The sequence below is a fragment of the Phacochoerus africanus genome, chromosome 8 (assembly GCF_016906955.1).
Source record: "Phacochoerus africanus isolate WHEZ1 chromosome 8, ROS_Pafr_v1, whole genome shotgun sequence".
NCBI lineage: Eukaryota > Metazoa > Chordata > Mammalia > Artiodactyla > Suidae > Phacochoerus > Phacochoerus africanus.
The window spans coordinates 19,646,348-19,667,890 of NC_062551.1; the positions used below are offsets into that span (position 1 = coordinate 19,646,348).

The 21,543-nt window shown below is 60.1% G+C and overlaps 1 protein-coding gene across 1 annotated transcript; it reads left to right on the forward strand.

The window, feature by feature from the left end:
* The first annotated feature begins 37 nt into the window (after positions 1-37).
* Positions 38-21,217, forward strand: MMP15 (matrix metallopeptidase 15). Its single transcript, XM_047790556.1, has 10 exons — positions 38-1,010; positions 12,186-12,334; positions 13,489-13,617; positions 14,858-15,165; positions 15,494-15,655; positions 15,891-16,144; positions 16,482-16,620; positions 17,545-17,695; positions 17,832-17,947; positions 19,218-21,217. The coding sequence occupies exons 1-10, from the start codon at positions 849-851 to the stop codon at positions 19,673-19,675; spliced, it is 2,028 nt and encodes a 675-aa protein (XP_047646512.1). The 5' UTR covers positions 38-848; the 3' UTR covers positions 19,676-21,217.
* Positions 21,218-21,543: the final 326 nt, after the last annotated feature.

Genomic DNA, 21,543 nt, shown 5'->3' on the forward strand with positions numbered 1-21,543 from the left:
CCTTCCTTCTTGCCCCTCCCTCTGTTGGGCGGGCCGCTTGGGGGTCAACCCGGCTCCCCCAAAGCAGGGATTGGAGTGACGGGGGCGGGTTGAGGAGGATTCTCGCCGTATGGGAAGAGTAAAAGGGCCGCCTGTCTGGCTCCACCGCCCGCACCTGCTGCTAAGAAGCCTCTGGCTGAGGTACCGCCCCCAGCCCCCGCCTGGGTCCGCGCGCACTCTGCACTGGCCCTTTAAGAGCGGCGGCCGTGGATCGCGGGGAGGAGGGTCGGGAGCGCCCGGAGCTGCGCGGAATTCGCCGGGAACGTCGGGCGCCGGCTCCCTGGCTCGCTCTCTAGCTCCGACCGGTTCCCTGCGCCTCATCGCTGGCCTGCACGGGCACCCCGGCCCATTCGGTGCCGGGAGAGCAGGACCCACGGGCGGGGGGCGCGCGTTCTGGGCAGCGCCCGGCCCGGGCATGGACAGAAGGGGCTGGGCGCGCGGGGGGCGCCGCGGGTTCGGGCGGCCGGAGCGCTGAGACAAAGGCTCAGGGAGCTGCGCTTGCTCTTGGGAGCCGGGCCCCAGGCGCTGAGGCTGCAGGACCCCGAGGCGGTCGGCTCTGGCCCACTCTCTCCCCCGTGGGCCGGTTCCGTGTGCCCGGACCGGCCCGGCCCGCTTCTCCTTGGCCGTGGGAATTTGCCGAGGAGACCTAAGCGGCTCCGGCGGCGACCGCTATCAGTTGATCTGCCGCGCTCCCGCCGGGCGGGGAACCAGGGAGCGTCGCAAGTTTCCTAGCCGCGTGCGGGGACCCGGCGCCGGCGAGCAAGAGAGCCCCGCGGGCAGCGCTCTGGGCCAGGCTGGGCGCTGAGGGCATGGGCAGCGACCGGAGCGCGCCCGCACGGCCGGGCTGGACAAGCAGTCTTCTTAGCGGCCGGGAGGCGGCTGAGCGGCCGCGACTGCTACCGCTGCTGCTGGTGCTTCTGAGCTGCCTGGGCCCCGGCGCAGTGGCGGAGGACGCAGAAGTCAATGCCGAGGTAAGGACCCTCGCCCAGGCCCTTTGCCGGGGGTTGGAGGACTTGGGGCCGGGGGATTTGGGGGTGGGGAGGAAGCCACGCCGCAGCTGAAGGGGGGAAGAGCGCGGCGATGAACCCCTGACCCGGATTTGGGGACGGGGAAGAAAGGGGACCCGGAAAGCTGGCCCTTGGCGGTGCACCTCTTCCCAAACTTTGGAAGGCGTAGGGCTCGCTCCCTTTCTCTTCCCCCACATCCCTGCCCTGGGCACTGTTCCTTCCCAGCCCGAGTCCCGGGAGTCGCTTTTGCTGCCCCCCAGCCCTCTCTCCTCTCCTTCCCTCCCACCCGGACACCGGATTCCTCGAGAACCCTGCGGACGCGCGGTGACGTTCTTTGCGAATGGGGAAGGGGCTGCTTGGGGGCGGGAGGGGGGGTTCTTGGGCACAGCAGGCAGCGCTCCCGTTTAGGTAGCTTCTAGTTTGGGTGACACTGAGCCGCGCGCAGCGAGCTGGCATAGAGGAAGGGGGTGCGAACCTCCGAGGCTGCAGATTCGAATTGAGGGGGCGCTTTGGTGACTTTCTTGGGCTCTTGTGCCGCAAGCCGCACCACGGCCAGGTGGGATCTACGGAGACCCGGCCTCCTCCGGCGCTTCTTTCATCAGCGCCCCTACACCAAGGCCCAGGTCCAAAGAGGGTGGGCTCCCAAGATATTTTCACCAGGAGCCCGTCATAATTCCCTACTGGAGACTGTCTTTGGGATCGGTCCTGTGGGTGATCAGGTGCTGCCTCCTGGCGCGGAGCCGGCTCCAGAGGGTCGCCGAATGTCGTTCTCCGGATTAGGGACAGTGGGGGTACCAGTTCCTTTGACCCAGAGCAAAAGCGAGGACGTTCTTTCTCGACTTCTAAGACCCAGCTCCCCTCCCCAGAGAAGAGGAGAGGACTGGGTGCATGGTGGGGAGACATCCGCCCCCGCGGGTTCCGGCGGGCTCGGGCCTCAGTGCCCTTGGGCCGGCCTGGGGCCTCCTGCCTCTGACGCTGGACTGCGGGCCTGAGGGCCGGTTTCTATTTGCAGCCAGGCCGGTGCTCCCTCCCAACCCCCAGCGGCTTCCCCACCTCCCCGGCTGCCTGGGAGATTTTTCCGATGGAAGCTTGCCCTTCCCCGCCCTACTTTAATAAAAGCTCGGAGGAAGGGCAGGGAATTCCTCCCAGCTCAAGTTACACCTCCCAGCCAGTTCCCCACCTGCTCTGCCCTCCCACTCTGGCCTGGCCAGGGAAAGCTGCAGGGAGCCAGGCCAGGCCCAGTCCAGCTCCACCACTCCTGCCCCCCATTTGCACAGCCAGGAAGGCAGGGGCTTATAGGAGGCTCCTGCTGGTGGGTATTGCCCCTCAGCCTGCCATCCCAGGACTGGGTAGAGATGCTGTTTAGGCCCACCTGCTGTTCTCTGGAGTTGAATACCAAAGAACTGCAAGTCACAGACCCACCTCCAAGGAGTTTATAATCTTCTTAGAAATGGCATCTCTGCACAGAAAGCAATTATGGACCAAATTGGAGTCTGGTAGCCAGGCATTGTGAATTGGCATCTTTGATGGCTGGGGCACTGGGACTTAACGGTCTGAGGACTTTCATTCTCCCTTTCCTTTGCTTCTGCTTCTCCATCACCCCCTCCTCTTCCAGCAGCCATAGGCCAGGGCCTGCACCAGGGCCACAGACCCTGTGTCTGTGGTGGCACCGGCTCGAGATTCCGTGACTGATTTGCAGCCCCTCTCCTCAGGGGAAACATGGGTTGGGCTGTTGCTGGAAGAAAGTCTGGAAGGTACAGGGACCCCTTGGATGTTGGAAGCCAAGGTAGATGGAGGGCTGGAGACAGGTGGGCTATCCTAGAGCCTAGAGTTGGCTTTGGGGTATAGGCTGTTCCTTGGAGTCCTGTCAAGTCTGGCCAGATCTGAGCCCAAAGAGTCGAATGTCTTCAGCAGCCATCCCATTTGCCCCAAAGCTGTGGGATAGCTGTCCCCAGGTCCATGCTATCCGTGGACCAGCCTCGGAGACTCCTGAGCCTGGCTGCACCCTGTGTCCAGAGCCTTCGTCCTTTGGAGAAGGGCTTTGGTCCTTGACCACAACTCTAGACCTCAGGTCAGGTCATGGCTGGGACTATCTCTTCTCTGAGCAGCTTGACAACTGAGCCAAGGCCTGTCTCTCCCTCCCAGGGCAGAAACCAGAGGAGTTTCGTCAGACTAAAGAATCAGGGAGTCTGGCATGTGCTACGAGCCAGCAGTCACCTGCACCCTGCCAGGCCCCAGCCTCGAGAAGGCTGTCCTTGGGGAAGCCACTACTGAACAACTCTGCCCTGTCCCACTCCCTCCCTTGGCTATGAGGTCCCAGTCTCAGACATTCTGGCCTACACAGACCCAGGCCCTGCCTGACTGAGGCGCCAGCTGTCACTCCCGGCCTCCCCGGTCTGAGAGGTCAGGCCCCCCCTTCAGATCTCTGTGCTGCTCTTTCTGGCTACAGCACCTCGTCCACCCCAGTGCCTTTGGTTTTCACCAGAGAAGCTCTGGTGTCCCCCCACCTCCCTCCCTGTCCTCCCCAGACACCCCTCGAGGCCCTCAGCCCGCTTGCCTCACCCCCTGGAGGTGACTCAGGCTGCCAGAGTTCACAGGTGTGGTGGCATGGCCACTGAAACATGGACACACCCACCTGCCCTGAACAGACTCCTGCGTGTCTTCCTTGCCTCTCCTTGGCATCTGAGCAGGAAGGCACACAAAGGGTGGGGGGCAGCTCGAATTCTGCTCTGGACCTTCCGGTCTGACTGGCGAGCTGTGTCCCAGTCTCTGTCCACGCTTCCATGATGGCCCGTGGGGCCCCACTGGTGCGCTCTTATTCATGACCTTTCCTCGGTGGAGCAGAAGCTGCAGGGGCCGCTGTGCCCGCCCTGGAGGAGAAGGGGTTCCTGTGAGGCCCTTGGCTTTGGGAACCTCCAGACGCTGATCTTCCTCCTCCTTTCTCCCGCTGTGCTTTTGAGTCTGTCCTCTTATCACTTACAAGCCTCTCCTCTCCATATGCTATTTCAGAACAGAGAGAACTGGGCTGATTGGTGCTGCCGGGGACCTGGATCCAACTGGGCCACGCCCTTCAGGCCAGCCTCTGCCAGGCCCCCTGTGCTTGGGCAGCCCTGGGGTCCCCTCTGTCTTCTTGCAGAGGACAGCCCAGTGTGTGCTCCGTACCTGTCTATCAGTTCTGACTCCTGGACACAAACACCTTTCTTGGCCCCACCCTGAGGAGGGTGGAGGGGACACAATACACAAACACACCCCCAAAGAAGACTTCCTCCAAAATCCCTCAAAATGCTGCCCACGTTCTCTGACGCCAGCTCAATAGCAACACTGCCCAGCGAGGAAAAGACGCTCCCTGCCAAGCACTTGGTGTGGCCACCCCTCCATGCCCCTTTTGTGACTTGATCCAGGTGCTCCCTGCCATGGACACCTCTGCCCAGCTGGGAGTGTGACTTCTGCCTCAGGTCAGCTGCAGTGGTCATTGTGGTGGCCGCTGCTCCCCACCTCCAATTAAAGGTGGTGCTATAGGGAGTTCCCATCGTGGCTCAGTGGCTAACGAATCCGACTAGGAACCATGAGGTTGCAGGTTCGATCCCTGGCCTCACTCAGTGGGTTAAGGATCTAGCGTTGCTGTGGGAGCTGTGGTGTAGGTTACAGAAATGGCTCGGATCCCGTGTTGCTGTGGCTCTGGTGAAGGCTGTGGCTCCGATTAGACCCCTAGCCTGGGAACCTCCATATGCCGCAGGTGCAGCCCTAGAAAAGACAAAAATGAAAAAAAAAAAAAAAAGGTGGTGCTATAGACTGAATTCCACCTCCCCCCCCCCCCCCCCCCCCCCCCCCCCGGCTTCATATATTAAAACCTAACTTCCAGAGTGAATGATATTTGGAGGTAATAAGGATTCGTGGGATTAGGGCTCTTATGAAAACTGTTGGAGAAAGCTCCCTTGCCCCTCCCACCATGTGAGGACACAGCAAGAAGTTAGCAGGAAGAGAGCCTTCACAGACCTGACCATGTTATCACTCTGATCTGGAACTTCTTACCTCCAGAACTATCAGAAGGCAGTGTTGTTATGAGCCACCCAGCTTACGGCATTTTTGTGATAGCAGCTGGCATGGACTAAGGCAGTTGGCATCTTCAGTACTGTCCCAAGATTTATGTAGTTCACCCAGCTGGCCATTCAGGCAGGGGCCAAGCCCCACGGCCAGTTCTGCCTAGGGGGTAGAGTTGTGTTCTCTGAGTCGGCAGCATTACAGAGGGCTAGGGGGCTCTCCGCTGAGATCCTTCTCCATCTCAGAGAGGGTCCTGGGAGGAGTCCACAGATGCTCGTGAAGACCTGGGCCCCTGCAGGTGGCTGATCGCTCCAGGCCCGAGGCACACAATAGGCGCCTTCAGACTGGACAAGCCCCCACTGAGTTAAGTCTCCTATGAGGCCGCTCCCCAGAAGGAGACTGGTTCTGGGGATGCCCGAGCCCTTTAGGGGAGGTAGCACAGATTTTGTAGCTCCAGGCAAGATTGGAATGCTTCTTACCAGATCCCACTTCATAGGAACAGCAGGAAGTGAGCAAGACCCAACTCAAACTCCAGTTTGGACTGAAAGATGGAGCCCCGGGGCCCAGCCATTATCCAGACCTCAGAGATGCCCCACATCCTACCACCATCTATAGCCACGGAGCCTGGAGGCCAGGGTCTGGAACAGCTCTCCAGGACTGGCCCTTAGCCCTGGACACCACCCTGTGCTCCCAAGAGCACCTGCCACCTCGGACGGGTGAGAGCCCAGCTTCATGTCCACCACACATGAACATGGCTCCTGGTACATAGGAAGCACTTGCAGAATGGTGGCAAGATACTGTGGCAGTGAGAAGCAATTGGCATTTGCTGTTGGACAAGTCACTGAACCCACCTGAGCCTCAGCTTCCTTGTCTGTAAGATGAGACTAGTAATAGTATCTACTGGATGGACTTACTGGGGAAATTGAGTACATTGATGTGTAAAATGCCAAGCACCTTGCATATGCACAGTGTCCCTCACGTGGGGACCAGAGAGGACCAGGTGTTGTATTTGAGCACCTTCAACATACTTAGTTGGGTCCTGGGCAAGGCTTAGCGGTGTTATGTAGGCATTTTCACATTTATTCCTATATTCAGTCCGTAAGTTTAGGTGCCATCGTGACCCTATTATACAGAAGAGGAAATGGAGACTGAGGTGAGAGAAATTACCGCCCCCCACCGATTCCCCAGCCTGGGGTGGTGATAGAGCTAGGGTTTGAACCCAGCCAGCGTGGCTTGATGCCTGAGCTCCCCACCCCCAGGCTGGGTTACAGGCTGCAGGTCAGTGCCCAGAGTGTCACCCTTTGGAAGTGCCGCCAGGCAGGAGCCTGCTGGGCCTGAGCAGAAAGGGAAGGAGGGTGTGGCAGTGGGGCCAGGGCCGCCCTCAGCCACGTGAGCCTGGGAGCCATCCCGTCCCCCACCAGGCTGCCACCCAGGCTCTGCCCGGAAGGCAGCTCCATCTAGGAGACAACTCCTGCAGGGGGCTTTCCAGGTGAGGCCCCAGGTCTGGCTCCCAGCCACCCCAAACCACTAGCAAACAGGGCCCTTTTCACCAGCCCTGCCTCCCCACTGGCCAAAGGACCTGGCTGGCTTTCCCTCCAGGTTAAGGAGTTGGGGCTGACAGTTGGCGTCCGCCTCCTTCCTGTTTCCCCGGCTGCTCATGCCCCACTGCAGCCACTCTCCCTGCCACCCAGAGCCTCTTCCCTACCTGCAGCTTTCCCATCTCGAAGGGCTCGTTTTGAGCCCCAAATGAACAAGTGTGGTGTTCAAGAGCTGCTCAAATATGGACTGTGCTGGCTCTACAGAAAGTAAAGAATCCACCAAGCACGGGGTGGCCTGGCTTGGTGGCCCCCTTTCCTCACTGGCCAAGGGACTAGTTATGATATCTGTGCTCGTGACCCTGTGTGGCAGCCATAATTTGGACTCCAAGTTGCAAAGGAGGGACCAGGGGGCTCAGAGAAGGTGTCTTCACCCTCTTCCATTACTCAGAGGCCTGTTATGTGGACAAGCAGGCAGGACCAGGGGGTAGACGTCACTGGGGGACAGGTTTCTGCTCAGTCCAAGGAAGAGCTTTCTAACAGTCACTGCCACCCAAAGACAGAAGGGTTACCTTGGCAACAGTGAGCACCCGATCCCTACAGGGGTGCAGGCTGGATTCCTTGTGGTCCTAGTGTAGGCCGTGGAGGCTTCAGTGAGTTACCTGGATGAGATGGCCTTGAGGTCCCTCCCGACCTGAGACTGGAGGAGTCTAGGGCCTGCTTGGGGTCACCTAGCCAGTAAATGCCCATTCCGGGCTCACGTCTCCGGGCAGGTGAAGGTCTGATTGTTCTGGAGCACATACTCTGCCAGTGTGGCTCCCCAGGACTCGTCGCAGCACAGCTCCAGCCCGGCCTCGGCTGGGGTACAGAGCCAGGAAAGGCCTTGGCCTGCTCCCAAGAGCCCTCACACTGGGTTGCAGGGCAAGGAGAGGGGCACGGCGAGGACCTCAGGACACCGTGAAAGGTCTGTGTCCGTCCCCGGCGGGCCTGACAAGACACATTTTGTGCCTGTCTGGGCAACCCTGCCAGGGTCTGTGTGGCCTGCAGAGAGAGTTGTGGGTGACAGAAGCAAAGCAGAGCCAGGAGTGATGGTCCTTATCGCACAGGGTCTGATAAGGCCGGGCAGGAGGGGGCTCTCTGCTGATCTGAGCCGGGAGGAGCTGCCTTGGAGGCGGCGGGCGCTCGCCCTGCCCCCACAGCTGCTTAATGCACAGTATTGATCTGGCGGCTCCTTCCCAGACTCGCCCTCCCTGCGGGCCTGCCTTGGCCTTGTCTGGCAGTCCTGGGGGCAGCCCTGCTGACGTGGCCCAGCGCCCAGGGCCAGCCAGAGATGTGGAGATCAGATGCCCTCCCCCAGCGCTGTGCTGGGCCCTGTTCCCAAGAAGGGCCAGAACCCACTTCCCCAGGCTCAGGCCCAGAGGACCTAATGCTGCTTCACAAACAGCCTGGTCCAGTAGCACTGCCTGTGGGCTCCAGTTCTAGCCACAGACCAGCTGTGGGACCCTGGGTGGGCCACTCACCCTCTATGAACCTTGCTGTCTGTGAATGGGGATAGGGTACCTATGAGTATTGAATGGGGTGGGGGATGAGAGTGGACAGTCTGGCCCCCACCAGATTCTCAGCCTTCGGCTGCTGCATTTCTGACCTTTCCTGGGGACCAGGGGGCCAGGAATTCCCCCCTTCACACTCCTGATGGCTCTACATCTCCTTGCCTGGGGCCAGCCACTCACCTGAAACATCCGTACTAAGGGATGGGGTCTGGAGCTCAAGAAAGAACTGGCTGGCAGAACCAGGGTGGCTGGGGGCTCCTGCAGCAGCCTCCCACCTTGGGCCGCACCACAGAGCTCCCGCTTCAGATCCTTCCCTGCCTCCCACTGGATTGTGGCGCTCATGGAGGCGGTCTCCCTGCTCTGCCGCTTAGTGACCTCCTGGGCCTCAGTTTCCCCCCAGCTGGGAAACAAAATGAAGCTTCATCTGCTTGGCTCACTCACCTTTGAGACTGGAGGTGACAGGGAGGAGAAGGAGGCCCCCGATGTAAGGGACAGTCTTTACCGTCACCAGTAGGAGCAGCAGGCGCCTGGGTACAGTCCCTCCCAACTTTGAGATGGAGCAGGGGGTCAGCTGTGACCTTAGGATTGCTTCCCACTTTTGTCCCATGGCCACAGGGCCCCTTAGGGCAGCGGCTGCCAGTCACCTGTGCCCCCCGTGCTCTTTTCCCTCCACCTCCTGGGCTTGTCACACTTAGCCCAGCAATAGGGTGACAGAGACTTCCTCCTGGACACTGGGGAAGGGAAGAGCCCCCGCCCTGTGGGTGGTGTAGACTGACTGGTGCGTGGCGGTCGGCTCCCAGCACATTGCCAGTCAGGTGGATCTGTCAGCTCCTTTGCCTTTGTCCTCCAGACTCTGCACTCTGGGCTACCCGTGTCACCCAGCCTCAGCCTCGGCTTTTCACTCAGGCAGTGGCCCTGAGTTTGTCACCAGGAAGGCCTGGCTGATCCTGAGATGGAAGCTCGGGGCTCCCCTGGGATTCACAGGGTGCTCGTCTGTGTGAAGGAGGATCCGCAGGCACCCCTGGGCCTTTCCTGCCAGCATCAGCCCGGAGCCCCCAGCATTGAAGAGGCCCCTCTGCCCCATCTGCTCCTCTGGGCTCTGGAGCTCTTCACTGCAGACAGGCTGGGCTCCCTCCCCTCCCTCTCCTCCCCAGGGCCCCAGTCCAGCCTCCCCCCCACCCTACCCTCCTCCTGTCACTCGCCAGACACACCGCTAATCAGCCCCTTGGTGGCCTGTGATTGCGCTCCCCAGGATATTTTTACCTATGCAAATAGGGGATGTAGAGGTGCCCTCATCCGTCAGCAGGCGGCCCCCGCTCTCCCCCCACCTCCAGCTGACTCGTCACTGCTGTGAGAGCTGTCTGAGCCTCCCAGCCTCACCTTCTAGATCTTTCCAGGCTTCTTCAGACAAACAGACAAACCAGGGCCTTTAAGGGTGGTGGACTCCCCACCCCTTACAGACACATAGGAGCCTCAGGAAAGGTTTCCTGGGCTTGGGAAGCATGGGGAGGGCACCCCTGACACTGCCAGGGTCTGGCGGGGCTGAAGGAGCTGGCTTTGGGTTAGAGGAGTCCATGGGGGACACCACAGGGCACTCCTGCCTCCCCAGATGCTCTCTCACCCCCACCCCCCGCCCTGCCCCCCCGCAAGGCTGCCGTGTTGGAGCCTGGGCCCTTCGGCCCTGCTGATTAGAGGAAAAAGGCTGCTGCTCTAGGAACCACAGCAGGCCCCTGGCCTCTGTCATTAATAATCCATTTATTGCTCACTTTCCCCTGCCCAGCACAGTGCCAAGCACTCATGTGGACTCCATTTCATCCTCACAGAAGCCCCCTGAGATGAGGCAGGTCCTGATACAACCCCCTTTTATAGACTGAGCCACAGGGAGGCAAAGTGGCTGGGCCAGGATTTGTCCCCAGCCCTGTCTTTCCCTAGAGCCCTGGTTTCTCAGCTCCATGTCTCTCTGCCTCATTGTTCTGCGACTGTCACCAAGGGCCCTGTGAGGCCTCCAGGCTCTGGCTGGGCATCATCAGGCTCTGGCAGTTCCCCGGCGCCGCCCTCTTTGGCTCAGTCTCCGCTGCTTCCAGAGGCAGCCTGGGCATCACTGGCCTGGGCTATGTGGGCAGTCTGTCCACACTGGGGGGCCTGGCCAGGTGCCAAGGCTGGGCTGGCAGGTGGCACTGAAGGAGCAAGTACCTGAGGAGCTGGATGGACACCGGTAGCAGACAGATGTGGGTATGGCCCTGGCCAGCTGACACATGGCTGTCAGCCCAGGGCAGCCACCATGTCCAGCCGCCATCCCACCTTGTGGGCCCTTGATGGGCAGCCCTCACCTTCCAGAGCTTCTCAGAGATCAGGCCTTCAGGTCCCCTCACTCTGGAGGCCCTCAGATACCCAGGGTAGACAAGGAATGTTTCAGAGAACACACTTGCCTACGGCCAGTGCCCTCAGCAGTCCCTAGCCTCTGTGCTCACTAGCCTCCACAGTGGTCACCGTACTCTCATGGCCCTGGGGCCATGAGGTGAGCAGAGTAGAGTCCCCTTTCTTACCACAGCTCAGCTTGGCTCACGGGGGGATCCTGTCCTCCAGTTACGAGCTGCAGTGGTCCTGTCTGCTCATGAACTTGCACGTGTGATTCGTCACTCTGGGAGATCATCGTCTCCTGGAGATCAGGACCCCTCAGCTGTGGTCCTCCACGGCCTCTAGCTGGCATGGTGCCTGGCACAGAGAGGGCACTCGGAGACATTAGGCCGGCTGGCTGGGTGGACAGACAGATGGACAGATGGGCAGATGGATGAGAAGGCTTGCTCAGCAAGTTCTGAAGGGGCCAGGTGCCCCCACTGTGTCCCCGCTGCTTTCCTCAGGGCCATCTCACACCTCTCCCTGCCACAGCCCCATGGCTCCCCATCTTGCACACAAGGAAACTCAAACCCAGAGGGAACAGAGTTTGCAGCAGAGCAGAGACAGGACTTCAGGCCGCCTGTCCCACCCTCCAAGGCCTAGGTGGGCTGCCTAAACCCATCTGCTCTCCTACCTGAAGGTTTAGGATCTGTTGAGGGGCAGCGCCAAGGGGCTGGTTTTCCTACTTGGTGAGAACTCAAGGGGCTCTGAACCCTGTAAGGTCCCCAGCAATCTGCCTGGAATGGCAGGGGGCCATCCTGGGGGGGCCAGTGCAGTCATAAGGACAGTGACTGTGGACTGTCCCCATGGACACAGCTTCTGTCCTAACGGGGGAAGACAAGTGTCAAACATCAGTTTTGTGTCAGTGGTGACAAGTGCAGGGCAGCAGCAGAAAGAGTACATGGTACATACAACACGTGTGTGTCTTTTTTACACCTGTTCAATAAGGTGATGAAGCAGAGGCTTGAAGAAACCGAGGATGTGAGCCATGTGATATGTGTGGGGTGGGTGCTCCAGGCAGCAGGATGTGCAAAGGCCCTGAGACAGGAGTGAGCCTGGCTGGGGTGGATGGTAGGAGTGAGGTCTGAGAGCGGACTGGGGGTCAGGTAGCTCCTGGAAGACTTGGCTTTTTTGGAGTTTCTTTCGTGGCTCAGTGGAAATGAACCAGACTAGCATCTGTGAGGATGCAGGTTCTGTCCCTGGCCTTGCTCAGTGGGTTAAGGATCTGGCGTCGCCATGAGCTGTGGTGTAGGTTGCAGACAGGGCTTAGATCTGGCATTGCTGTGGCTGTGGTGTAGGCCAGTAGCTACAACTCCAGTTTGCCCCCTCACCTGGAAGCCTCCATGTGCCGCAGGTTCAGCCCTAAAAAGACAAAAAAAAAAAAAAAAAGAATGGGCTTTTCCTCTAAGCTGGAAGACCTTGGAGGGTTCTAGGCAAAGGATTGACCAGACCTGACTTGTAAAGGCCTTTGGTTCTGTCTCCTGTGTGAGAATAGACCCATAGGGAGAGTGGTACAGAGGCTCCCACCATGGGAGGTGGAGGCGAGCGGTGGTAGGATTACAGGCCATGTGTGTTTGGAGGGACCTGCTGACCATGTCGTGGCCTCTCCTTCGCAGAACTGGCTGCGGCTCTACGGCTACCTGCCCCAGCCCAGCCGCCACATGTCCACCATGCGCTCCGCCCAGATCCTGGCCTCGGCCCTTGCTGAGATGCAGCGTTTCTATGGGATCCCGGTCACTGGTGTGCTGGACGAAGAGACCAAGGCGTGAGTCCCTTCATCAGGCCATTCCCAGACCCTCCTGGCACCTGTCCTTTTCTGATTTGCTCTAAAGAGGGCTTGGCATGTGGAATTTCCCGAAAAGAGTGGCCCAGATAAGAGATGGCAAATGGTGGAGTTCCCATTGTGGCTTAGTGGTTAATGAATGCGACTAGGAACCATGAGGTTGCGGGTTCGATCCCTGGCCTTGCTCAGTGGGTTAAGGATCCGGCATTGTCATGAGCTGTGGTGTAGGATGCAGATGAGGCTTGGATCCCGCATTGCTGTGGCTCTGGCGTAGGCCAGTGGCTACAGCTCTGATTAGACCCCTAGCCTGGGAACCTCCATATGCTGCGGGAGCGGCCCTAGAAAAGGCAAAAAAAAAAAAAAAAGAGAGATGGCAAATGGTTGGATCCTCCGTGCTAGCTCTGAGTGGTTGGGAGTGGCTGCCGAAGGCCTTGGGTTGAGACAGCTCCTGAGGCTAAAGCCCAGCTCAGCATCAAGGAGCACAGGATTGACTAGTGATGTCTGCCACAGACATGGGAATGGGGAGGCACAGCTCACATGCCATGGTTGCCTAGCTAGGCCTTGCTCTGAATTCCACAGAAGTGATGTGACCCAGAGCCACATCCTTGATGGGTACCTGGAGCATAAGTTATCAGGGACAAGAGGCCTCAGAGTAACCCCTCCCATTCCTGGGCGATACTGGTGCAAAGGGGTTCACCTTTACAGAGCCACTGCTGGGTGCCCAGTCTTCCAGTACAAGATCATTGTACCACGGGAATTCCTGCTGTGGCTCAGCAGATTGAGAACCTGACTAGAATCCATGAGGATGTGGGTTCAATCCCTAGCCTCACTCAGTGGGTTAAGGCTCCGACGTTGTCCCAAGCTGCAGCATAAGTCGAAGATGTGGCTCAGATCTGGCTGTGGCATAGGCTGGCAGCTGCAGCTCTGATTTGACCCCATGTGCTGCAGGTGGGGCCCTAAAAAAAGCACTCTACCATTTTCCTGATGAGGGAATGAAAGCTTAGAACCCCCCACCCTGCCCCATCCATATTAGGGGCCTCTGGAGGCCAGTGGTGGGAGGGTGGGCGAAGGTGGACAGCCTGGAAGAGACAGAGCCAAACAAGCAGGAGTGTTGAGCAGAGGCTCTGTGCACCCAGGTGGATGAAGCGGCCCCGTTGTGGGGTGCCAGACCAGTTCGGGGTACGCGTGAAAGCTAATCTGCGGCGGCGGCGGAAGCGCTACGCCCTCACTGGGCGGAAGTGGAACAACCACCACCTTACCTTCAGGTAGGGACCCTGGCTGCCCTGGGTGGTGTCCCTCACAGATGCGCTGGCCCCTCTCTCCGCCTGAGCTGAGGCCTCAGGCTTCCCAGTGGGCTTGTCTGGAAGGCTTCCTTTCCCACCAGCCCACTGCAGGGTGCCTGGCCTGGGCGGTCCAGTCCCTCCCCCACACTGAGATCAGCTGCACCCCGCCTTGGGCAGTCGCCCTCCAGAGAAGGGCGGGGTCCCTCTAAACTGCTTCTACTTTGTCCTCCTTCCCTCCAGCTCCCCACCTGCCCGCCACCCAGGGTTGGCCTCCCTGGTGCAGACGGGCTCCTGCACCAGGTCAGGCTAGGGGGGCCTCAGGCATCTGCCGGGTGGGCAGGCAAGTCCCCTGCACCAACCCTGGTTCAGGCACCCTCCCCCTTTCCACTGAGTCCTTTGGCGAAAATCCCCCCTGAGCCTTGAGCCACGTGGCAGTCCCCAAGGGTCCTCCTTCCTGTTCCAGTCCAGCCATGGCCCCCCTCGCAGCTCCATCTCCCGAGGAAGAGCAGCCCCCAAGATCACTTAGACCCAGGCCGCCAGAGTGAACTCGTGATCCATGCAGTTTTAATGGAGGTCTGTCCAGCACCCGGAAGCTTAATCTGCTTTAGGTGGGAAACTAACAGGCCTCATCATGCTTTTGTCATGTGCAGGCTCACATGTAGTACATGTTCTACACGAGTTAAGTCATTTAATCCTCACAGGGACCCCACGATGAAAACGCTGCCCTCTTTTTGCCATTTTACAGATGATGAAACTAAAATTCAGAGAGACTAAGTCACTTGCCCAAGGTCACACAGGAAATGTTAGAGCCCAGCCTTGAACTCAGGTCAGCCTGACCCTGGAGCCCAACATGCAGAACCGCTTGGCCTATGTTTCCCAAACCTCAGCCATTTGTATCCCACTTTCTAGGTCTTTCTCTTGGCTGTGTATCACCTCTACTTTTACTTACCTAATGCTTTACTTTCTTAGAATAAGCTTATTTGGCACAAGGCAATCTTGTTTAGTGAGATCCTAATGAATTCCTGGGTTTGACATGTTCTTTTCTTCAAGTTCATGTCAAAGTAAACAAAGAGTCGGTATTGCTGAGCATTGTCCAAGAACCAGCTTCAATCTCGTGTGTTCCTCGGGACCTGGGGTCCCCGCCCCCAACCCCGTGGGTGCTAGCAGTGGACGGTAGCCCCAGGCCCTGGCTTCCCTCACATGTCTCCCTGCCCACCTGCAGCATCCAGAACTACACAGAGAAGCTGGGCTGGTACCACTCCTTGGAGGCGGTGCGCCGGGCCTTCCGCGTGTGGGAGCAGGCCACGCCCCTGGTCTTCCAGGAGGTGCCCTATGAAGACATTCGGCTGCGGCGGCAGAAGGAGGCTGACATCATGGTACTCTTTGCCTCTGGCTTCCATGGCGACAGCTCACCATTTGACGGCACTGGTGGCTTTCTGGCCCACGCCTATTTCCCTGGCCCTGGCCTAGGCGGGGACACCCATTTCGATGCAGATGAGCCCTGGACCTTCTCCAGCACTGACCTGCATGGTGAGAGCAGTTGGTCAGCATGAGGACAGGGGAGGCAGAGCTGGAGCCGCAGGGATGGGAGGGGGCTGCGTCCCCTGTGTAGTTCTCAGGAGCAGCAACCCTTGATCTCAGTCTGTTGCCCATCATCTCTGAGGTCTGGTAGGGAAGGGAAGAGATTCATTGTACCCACTTTTCAGAGGTGAAGCTGGAGGTCCAGAAGTCAGAGCAATTCAGCTTCTTCTAAGAGCAAAGCAAGGACAGGCTCTCTGGCTCCCTAGGGCTGCAGGGTCCGGGGTGGCCAGGTCCTGGGCCAGGTCAGAGCTGACTGTGCCACCTGCCCCCACTACAGGCAACAGCCTCTTCCTGGTGGCAGTGCACGAGCTGGGCCACGCGCTGGGGCTGGAGCACTCCAGCAACCCCAGCGCCATCATGGCACCGTTCTACCAGTGGATGGACATTGACAACTTCCAGCTGCCCGAGGACGACCTCCGGGGCATCCAGCAGCTCTACGGTGAGTGGGCGGCCCGGCCACGGTGATGGGCTCTGCACACCTGTGCTCAGCTCCCAGCCCTATGAGGCCTGGGTTCTACTGTGGCCAGGAGGAGTCTACTGTGGCCAGATAGGGCCTTTCACTTGGCTGAGCTCTCCATGGGGCACAGGTCTTTCCAGGCTGGGGGCCCCAGGCCCCCAGGGTTCTGCCTGGATTCTGGGGCTACCCCCTCACTTCCCCTCCTGCCCCTCTGCAGGCACCCCGGATGGTCAGCCACAGCCCACCCGGCCCCTTCCCACTGTGACTCCTCGGCGGCCAGGCCGGCCAGACCACCGCCCTCCCCGGCCGCCTCAGCCACCACCCCCAGGCGGGAAGCCGGAGCGGCCCCCAAAGCCAGGTCCCCCAGCCCAGCCCCGAGCCACAGAGCGGCCTGACCAGTATGGCCCCAACATCTGCGACGGGGACTTTGACACGGTGGCCATGCTGCGTGGGGAGATGTTCGTGTTCAAGGTCTGGTCCTGCCGCTGCCTCCCCAGCCCCGTGGTGTGTGGGTCCAGAGCAGAGAGCCCCCTCCCACTTCTCCCGGAGACCCTTGCCCAGCCTCCACCCACCCACTTGGGGGCCATCAGACCCGAGACCAAGAAGAAGCCAGCCCGAGGGACAGGGGACTTGCCTGGGGTCATACAGTGAGCCTACGTGTCCATACCCCATCCAGGGCTCACTCCCTGGCTTCCTAAGCCGCCTCCCCCAGACCCTCCCTGACCTGGGAAGGGGTGGGTCGAGGGGGGCCTGTCCCAGGCCGAGGCAGCAGGCGTGCTGTGCCCGCTCACACCCACGCCCTCCCCAGGGCCGCTGGTTCTGGCGGGTCCGGCACAACCGCGTCCTGGACAACTATCCCATGCCCATCGGGCACTTCTGGCGCGGTCTGCCCAGTGACATCAGTGCTGCCTACGAGCGCCAAGATGGGCGTTTTGTCTTTTTCAAAGGTGAGCTGGGGTAGGTTGGGGGGCGTGGGGCAGGCACCGCTGGGCAACCTTCCTGCTCTGACCTCTGGCCTGACCTCTGACTCAGCTGGGCCTGAGGGAGGAAAGGGAAGGACCAAATCGCACGTCTCATCCTGCTGCCCACTGTGGAGTTAGTTCCCCTGGCAGCAAGGCCAGGGCTGGGGAGGGAGACAGGCAAGAGGACTGGGGGTCCAGAGGCTGCTCGACTGGGGCAAGTGTCCACCTCCTGCAGCCCGGGGGCTCCGCCCGGGGAACTCTCCTTCCTTGCAATCTGTGCCGCTTCCTCATAAGAATGGGTCCCGAAGCCCCCCTCTGGGGCAGGTGCCTGTGTCTGTCTGAAGAGATAATAGAGCTCCCTATCCCCGGGGGCCTCCTCCTGGGACCCACCCCACTAGGAAGGGCCTCAAGGGCAGCACTTCGGATTGAATCAGCTGTGTCCCCAGCCCCACTGGCCCTGGCCTCAACCAGGCAGGAGCTCCCCAAGGACAGGGCTGGGCCCACACTAAAAGTGAGGAGCCCTGGGCCATGCACTGGGGGTCCCCAGGGTTGCAGAGGCCAGACAGGGCTCCTTCTCTTTCCTCTCTCTGGACAAGAACTGCACAGGGCGGTGTGGAGGGTGGGGGTTGATGTTCAAGCGGGAATGGAGGCCCATATGTAGTGCAACTGAGTGTGTGGTGTGTGTACAGGTGTGAGCTGGCGACATAAATGCGTGTGTCACGGGTGTCCATGCGTGCCAGCTGTATGCGATTCGAGGGTGAGTTGCATTATACGTTGTCCTGGGAGCGGATGTGATAGTGCCTGTCCTGCACACAAGGATGTGAGTGTCACTGTGTGGGTGTGTGTGGCAGTGGGTGTAAATGGGTCTGGGGGTCCAGAATATCAACCCCCCATGTCCGCCTCCCAAAGGTGACCGCTATTGGCTCTTCCGAGAAGCCAACCTGGAGCCTGGCTACCCACAGCCGCTGACCAGCTACGGCCTGGGCATCCCCTACGACCGCATCGACACAGCCATCTGGTGGGAGCCCACGGGCCACACCTTCTTCTTCCAAGAGGACAGGTGAGCGCCCCTCCTCTAAAAGGAGAAGGCCCCAGCTGGCCCCCACCCTCAGGCCTACCGAGAAAGAGCCCAGGTCCTGTGGGAACTGGGGTCCAGGCTTAAGCTGGCCCACAGCCTGGTGTGTTTTTGGTCACAGGTATTGGCGCTTCAATGAGGACACGCAACGTGGAGACCCTGGCTACCCCAAGCCCATCAGCGTGTGGCAGGGGATCCCCGCCTCCCCTAAGGGGGCCTTCCTGAGCAACGATGCAGGTACCAGGGGCAGCCCCTCCCAGTCTGCCCAGACTCACATCCCCCCCTCCTCCACACACAGGGACAGGGCCTGCCTGAGGTCACCAGCACCGCAGCAGCATGTATAGGCTGGGAGATTCCAGAGCATGACCTTGGTCCTCCCTGCATTGTCACCACTTTGAGAGGCCAAAGAGAGCTTGTGCAAAGGGCCCCAAATCCCACAGCCAGGAAGGTGTGGAGTCAGGAGTCCAAGCCAGGTCTGCATGTGTCCAGAGCTGGTGCTCAGAGCTGCCCTGCTCCCTGCAGAGCCTCAGGGCGAGTAGCTTGGCTCAGAGCAGTGGGGGTCGGGGGGCATGAGTCCTCCCAGGGTGCCCCTTACCCACCTGGCAGGAAAGCCTGATCTCTGTCATTGTAACTGAGCCACAGGGAGCTGCGGCTTTTATTTCTCCAGCGGTCTTTGGTGAGTTTAAGGAAACCCATCAACCCTGGTTCTCAGCCTCTGAGTTCTCAGGCTCAGGGAAGACCCAGCTGGCTTTGCTAATGCTCAGGCGGGTCACACGGCCTCCACTCGTGATGGCTTAGCTTCACTCTGCAGCTGTTCTGACCTCATTGTGCTCAGCTGAGCATACATGCACCTGGTGGTTCAAACCTGAACCTTCCGGAGTTCCCGTTGTGGCCCAGCAGGTTAAGAACCTGACTGATATCCATGAGGATGCAGGTTTGTTCAGTGGATTGAGGATCACATGTGGCTGTGGCATAGGCTGGCAGCTGTAGTCCAAGTAGCTCCAGTTCAACCCCTAGCCTGGAAACTTCCATCTGCAAACAAACAAACAAAAAATTGGCCCTTCCTGGGGTTAGAGGGGACATAGACAAAGTGTCAAGGTCCAAGATCTCCTCCAAGGTAGCATCAGACTCCACTCCAGGTCTGATGAAGGTTGGCTGTGTGGCCTTGAGCAAGATACTGGCCTCTCTGGTGTAGGGGAAGCCAGGCTGGGTCCCTTAACCCAGCAGGCTACCAGACCCTTCTTTGTATTGTCCTAGTCAGTGTCAGCCCTGCTGGGAAGCACAGGATTCTAGGTGTGCCCTTGACCTGCAGCCCTGTTCCTCTCTGATCATGGTCTGGCTCCTGTAAACTGGGAAGGGACAGATTTGAAAACGTCTAGGGAAGCAATGCGAAGGGTGTTTTAAAGCCAGGGCCCCTTCGGCATGCTCCAGTCTGCTTTGAGGGTCTGTGGCCAGCGGGTGGGGCTGGGCCTGACCCCACTCCGGTCTGCTTGCCCTCCCCTCGCAGCCTATACCTACTTCTACAAGGGCACCAAATACTGGAAGTTTGACAACGAGCGCCTGCGAATGGAGCCTGGTTACCCCAAGTCCATCCTGCGGGACTTCATGGGCTGCCAGGAGCACGTGGAGCCGGGGCCCCGATGGCCAGACGTGGCCCGTCCACCCTTCAACCCCGACGGGGGTGCCGAGCCCGGGGCAGGCGGTGACAGCCAGGAGGACCATGAGGCGGGCCCAGGCGGCGGAGAGGGGGACTTCGGGGCCGGGAAAGACGAGGACGGGGGCAGCCGCGTGGTGGTGCAGATGGAGGAGGTCACGCGGACGGTGAACATGGTGATGGTGCTGGTGCCCCCGATGCTGCTGTTGCTCTGCATCCTGGGCCTCACCTATGCCCTGGTGCAGATGCAGCGCAAGGGCGCGCCCCGCATGCTTCTGTACTGCAAGCGCTCCCTGCAGGAGTGGGTCTGACCCTCCACACCAGCCCCTCCTGCTCCTCACGGTGCTATGGGGCCGGGTTGGCCATGCCTGTGGTTCTGAGATGGCTCCTGGGGCCTTTCAGCGGGAGCCTTTGGGGGCTCCCTCAGCCCCTGGGTGGGGGCCCCTCCAGGCCCTCCAAAATCCCTGCCAGCCCCGTCTCCCTCTTTATTTATGCCCAGGTGTCTTTTTTTTTTTTTTTTTGCACACTAATTGAACATTTCTTCCTACTTTCCTGACCGGGGCTGTCCCTCGGGGCAGGGGGTTTGTGTTTTCTAAATGTAGTTCTGCACCAGACAGGGAATTAGGCCCCCACCCACCTCGGCTCATTCACGGCCAGAGGAGAGGAGGGTCAGAGGCTGGGTCGGAAGAGTAGCTAAAGGGCAGTGGGCTTGGGGTTGTTCTTCCCATCCTGGGCTGTTGTTCAGCCTGAGCTCTGTTGACTTTGGAGCCTGGTGGGGTCTACCTGGTCTCCACTGCCCTGAGTCTCTCTCTAGTCGTAGGAAGAACTTTCAGAGGGGAAGAGGGGGAGGGGGTAGTGGGGGCAGGGAGGGGGGAGGGGGCCTGCTGACCAAAAATGAGTCCTGTTGAGGTTCCTTCCCAGCCCACCTCTGACAACCCCAGCAGCCCGAGTACCCTGTGCCCAAGAACCCTGACCCGCCCCTGGCCAGCATGGGGCCAGCAGCCCCTGGCTCCCATGTACCCCTCGAGCCCACAGCTCCTTCTCTCTCTGGAGAAGGGGCACTGGGCCTGCCTTACCAAGGACCAAAGGGGGTCTGCCAAGGCCCCTCCCGCAAGAGGAGCACCGGCCTCACCCCTCAGGCTGGGCTTCCAGACCCCTGCCTCCTTTCTCCTCTCTGAGCTGTGACCCAGCTGGGCTCTTTCCATGGGCCTCCTCCCACCCTCTCTCACTGCCCCCACACCGCCAGTCTCAGGGGTCTCAGTACCCCACCAGTCTCAGGCTCAGCTGCCAGTGTCCTGGCTCACCTAGGGGAGAAGGGGCTGATGGGTGCCCAGGCTGGGTGGTAGATGTCCACAGACAGGGACCCACCAGGCTTGGGGGTTTCTTCCTTTCCGGCGCCCTGTTCCTCAGGGCACTGGAAGGAGGGAGAGGCCAGCAGCTCGCCCCCTCACACAGACTGTGGGACGGGGCTGTGGAGCCCCCAGAGGAGCCCACTGTAGGCTGGAGACCCCTCCTCCTGGGCTTAGTCCTGAGGGCAGAGACGCCTCCTCCTCCTTGTCCTTCGCAAAGTAAGCAGGAGGCGAGGCTGCTGTGGGACATGGTACTGTAGAGCCGGCTCTGTCCCTCTGCCTCCCTGCAACCCTGAGCAAGCGGGTCTGCCACCCAGAACCCCTGCGGCCCCTGGGGGAGGGGCTTCTCATGGGCTGGCCCCCAGCTCGAGCCCACTCTCCTCCCCACCCTCAGAACCATCGTAGAGCCAGCCGAGGGGGGCGGGGAGGGGGAGGGGGTCTGCCCCCATACGGTTTTTTCTGTAAATACTCTGCACTGATTAAACTGTACGGCCGGCAAGTGTGCCTCCTTTGTAAGCAGTCTTGGGCTTGAGCTTGTAGCTGGAGGGGCTGCAGGTGATGGGGACCAGGGGGGTGTGGGAAGGGCAGATCTCGGGAAGAGTGAGAAGTGGCCTCCCTCAAAAGACCAGGGGAGGGCTAGGTGGGGGGCCGGGGGTAGCCCTGCTGGGATTGGGCAGAGAAGGCGTAGGGAATTTACTGGCCTGCATTCATGGTGAAAAAGGGCAGCCCTGCATGTCTAGAAAGTTTGGGAGAACGAGTCCGGGCCGCCCAGACCTCCTCAGCATCCAGACTGGTTGTGGGCTGCCTGGAGACCAGCTTGGTCAGGAAAG

What these genes read in the sequence shown, in the direction of transcription:
- MMP15 (XM_047790556.1), top strand. Translation starts at nt 849, where the DNA reads ATGGGCAGCGACCGGAGCGCGCCCGCACGGCCGGGCTGGACAAGCAGT. An exon ending in CTCCAGCACTGACCTGCATG is followed by an intron (nt 15,166 to 15,493) that starts GTGAGAGCAGTT and finishes CCCCCACTACAG; the next exon opens with GCAACAGCCTCTTCCTGGTG. An exon ending in TTCTTCTTCCAAGAGGACAG is followed by an intron (nt 17,696 to 17,831) that starts GTGAGCGCCCCT and finishes TTTTGGTCACAG; the next exon opens with GTATTGGCGCTTCAATGAGG.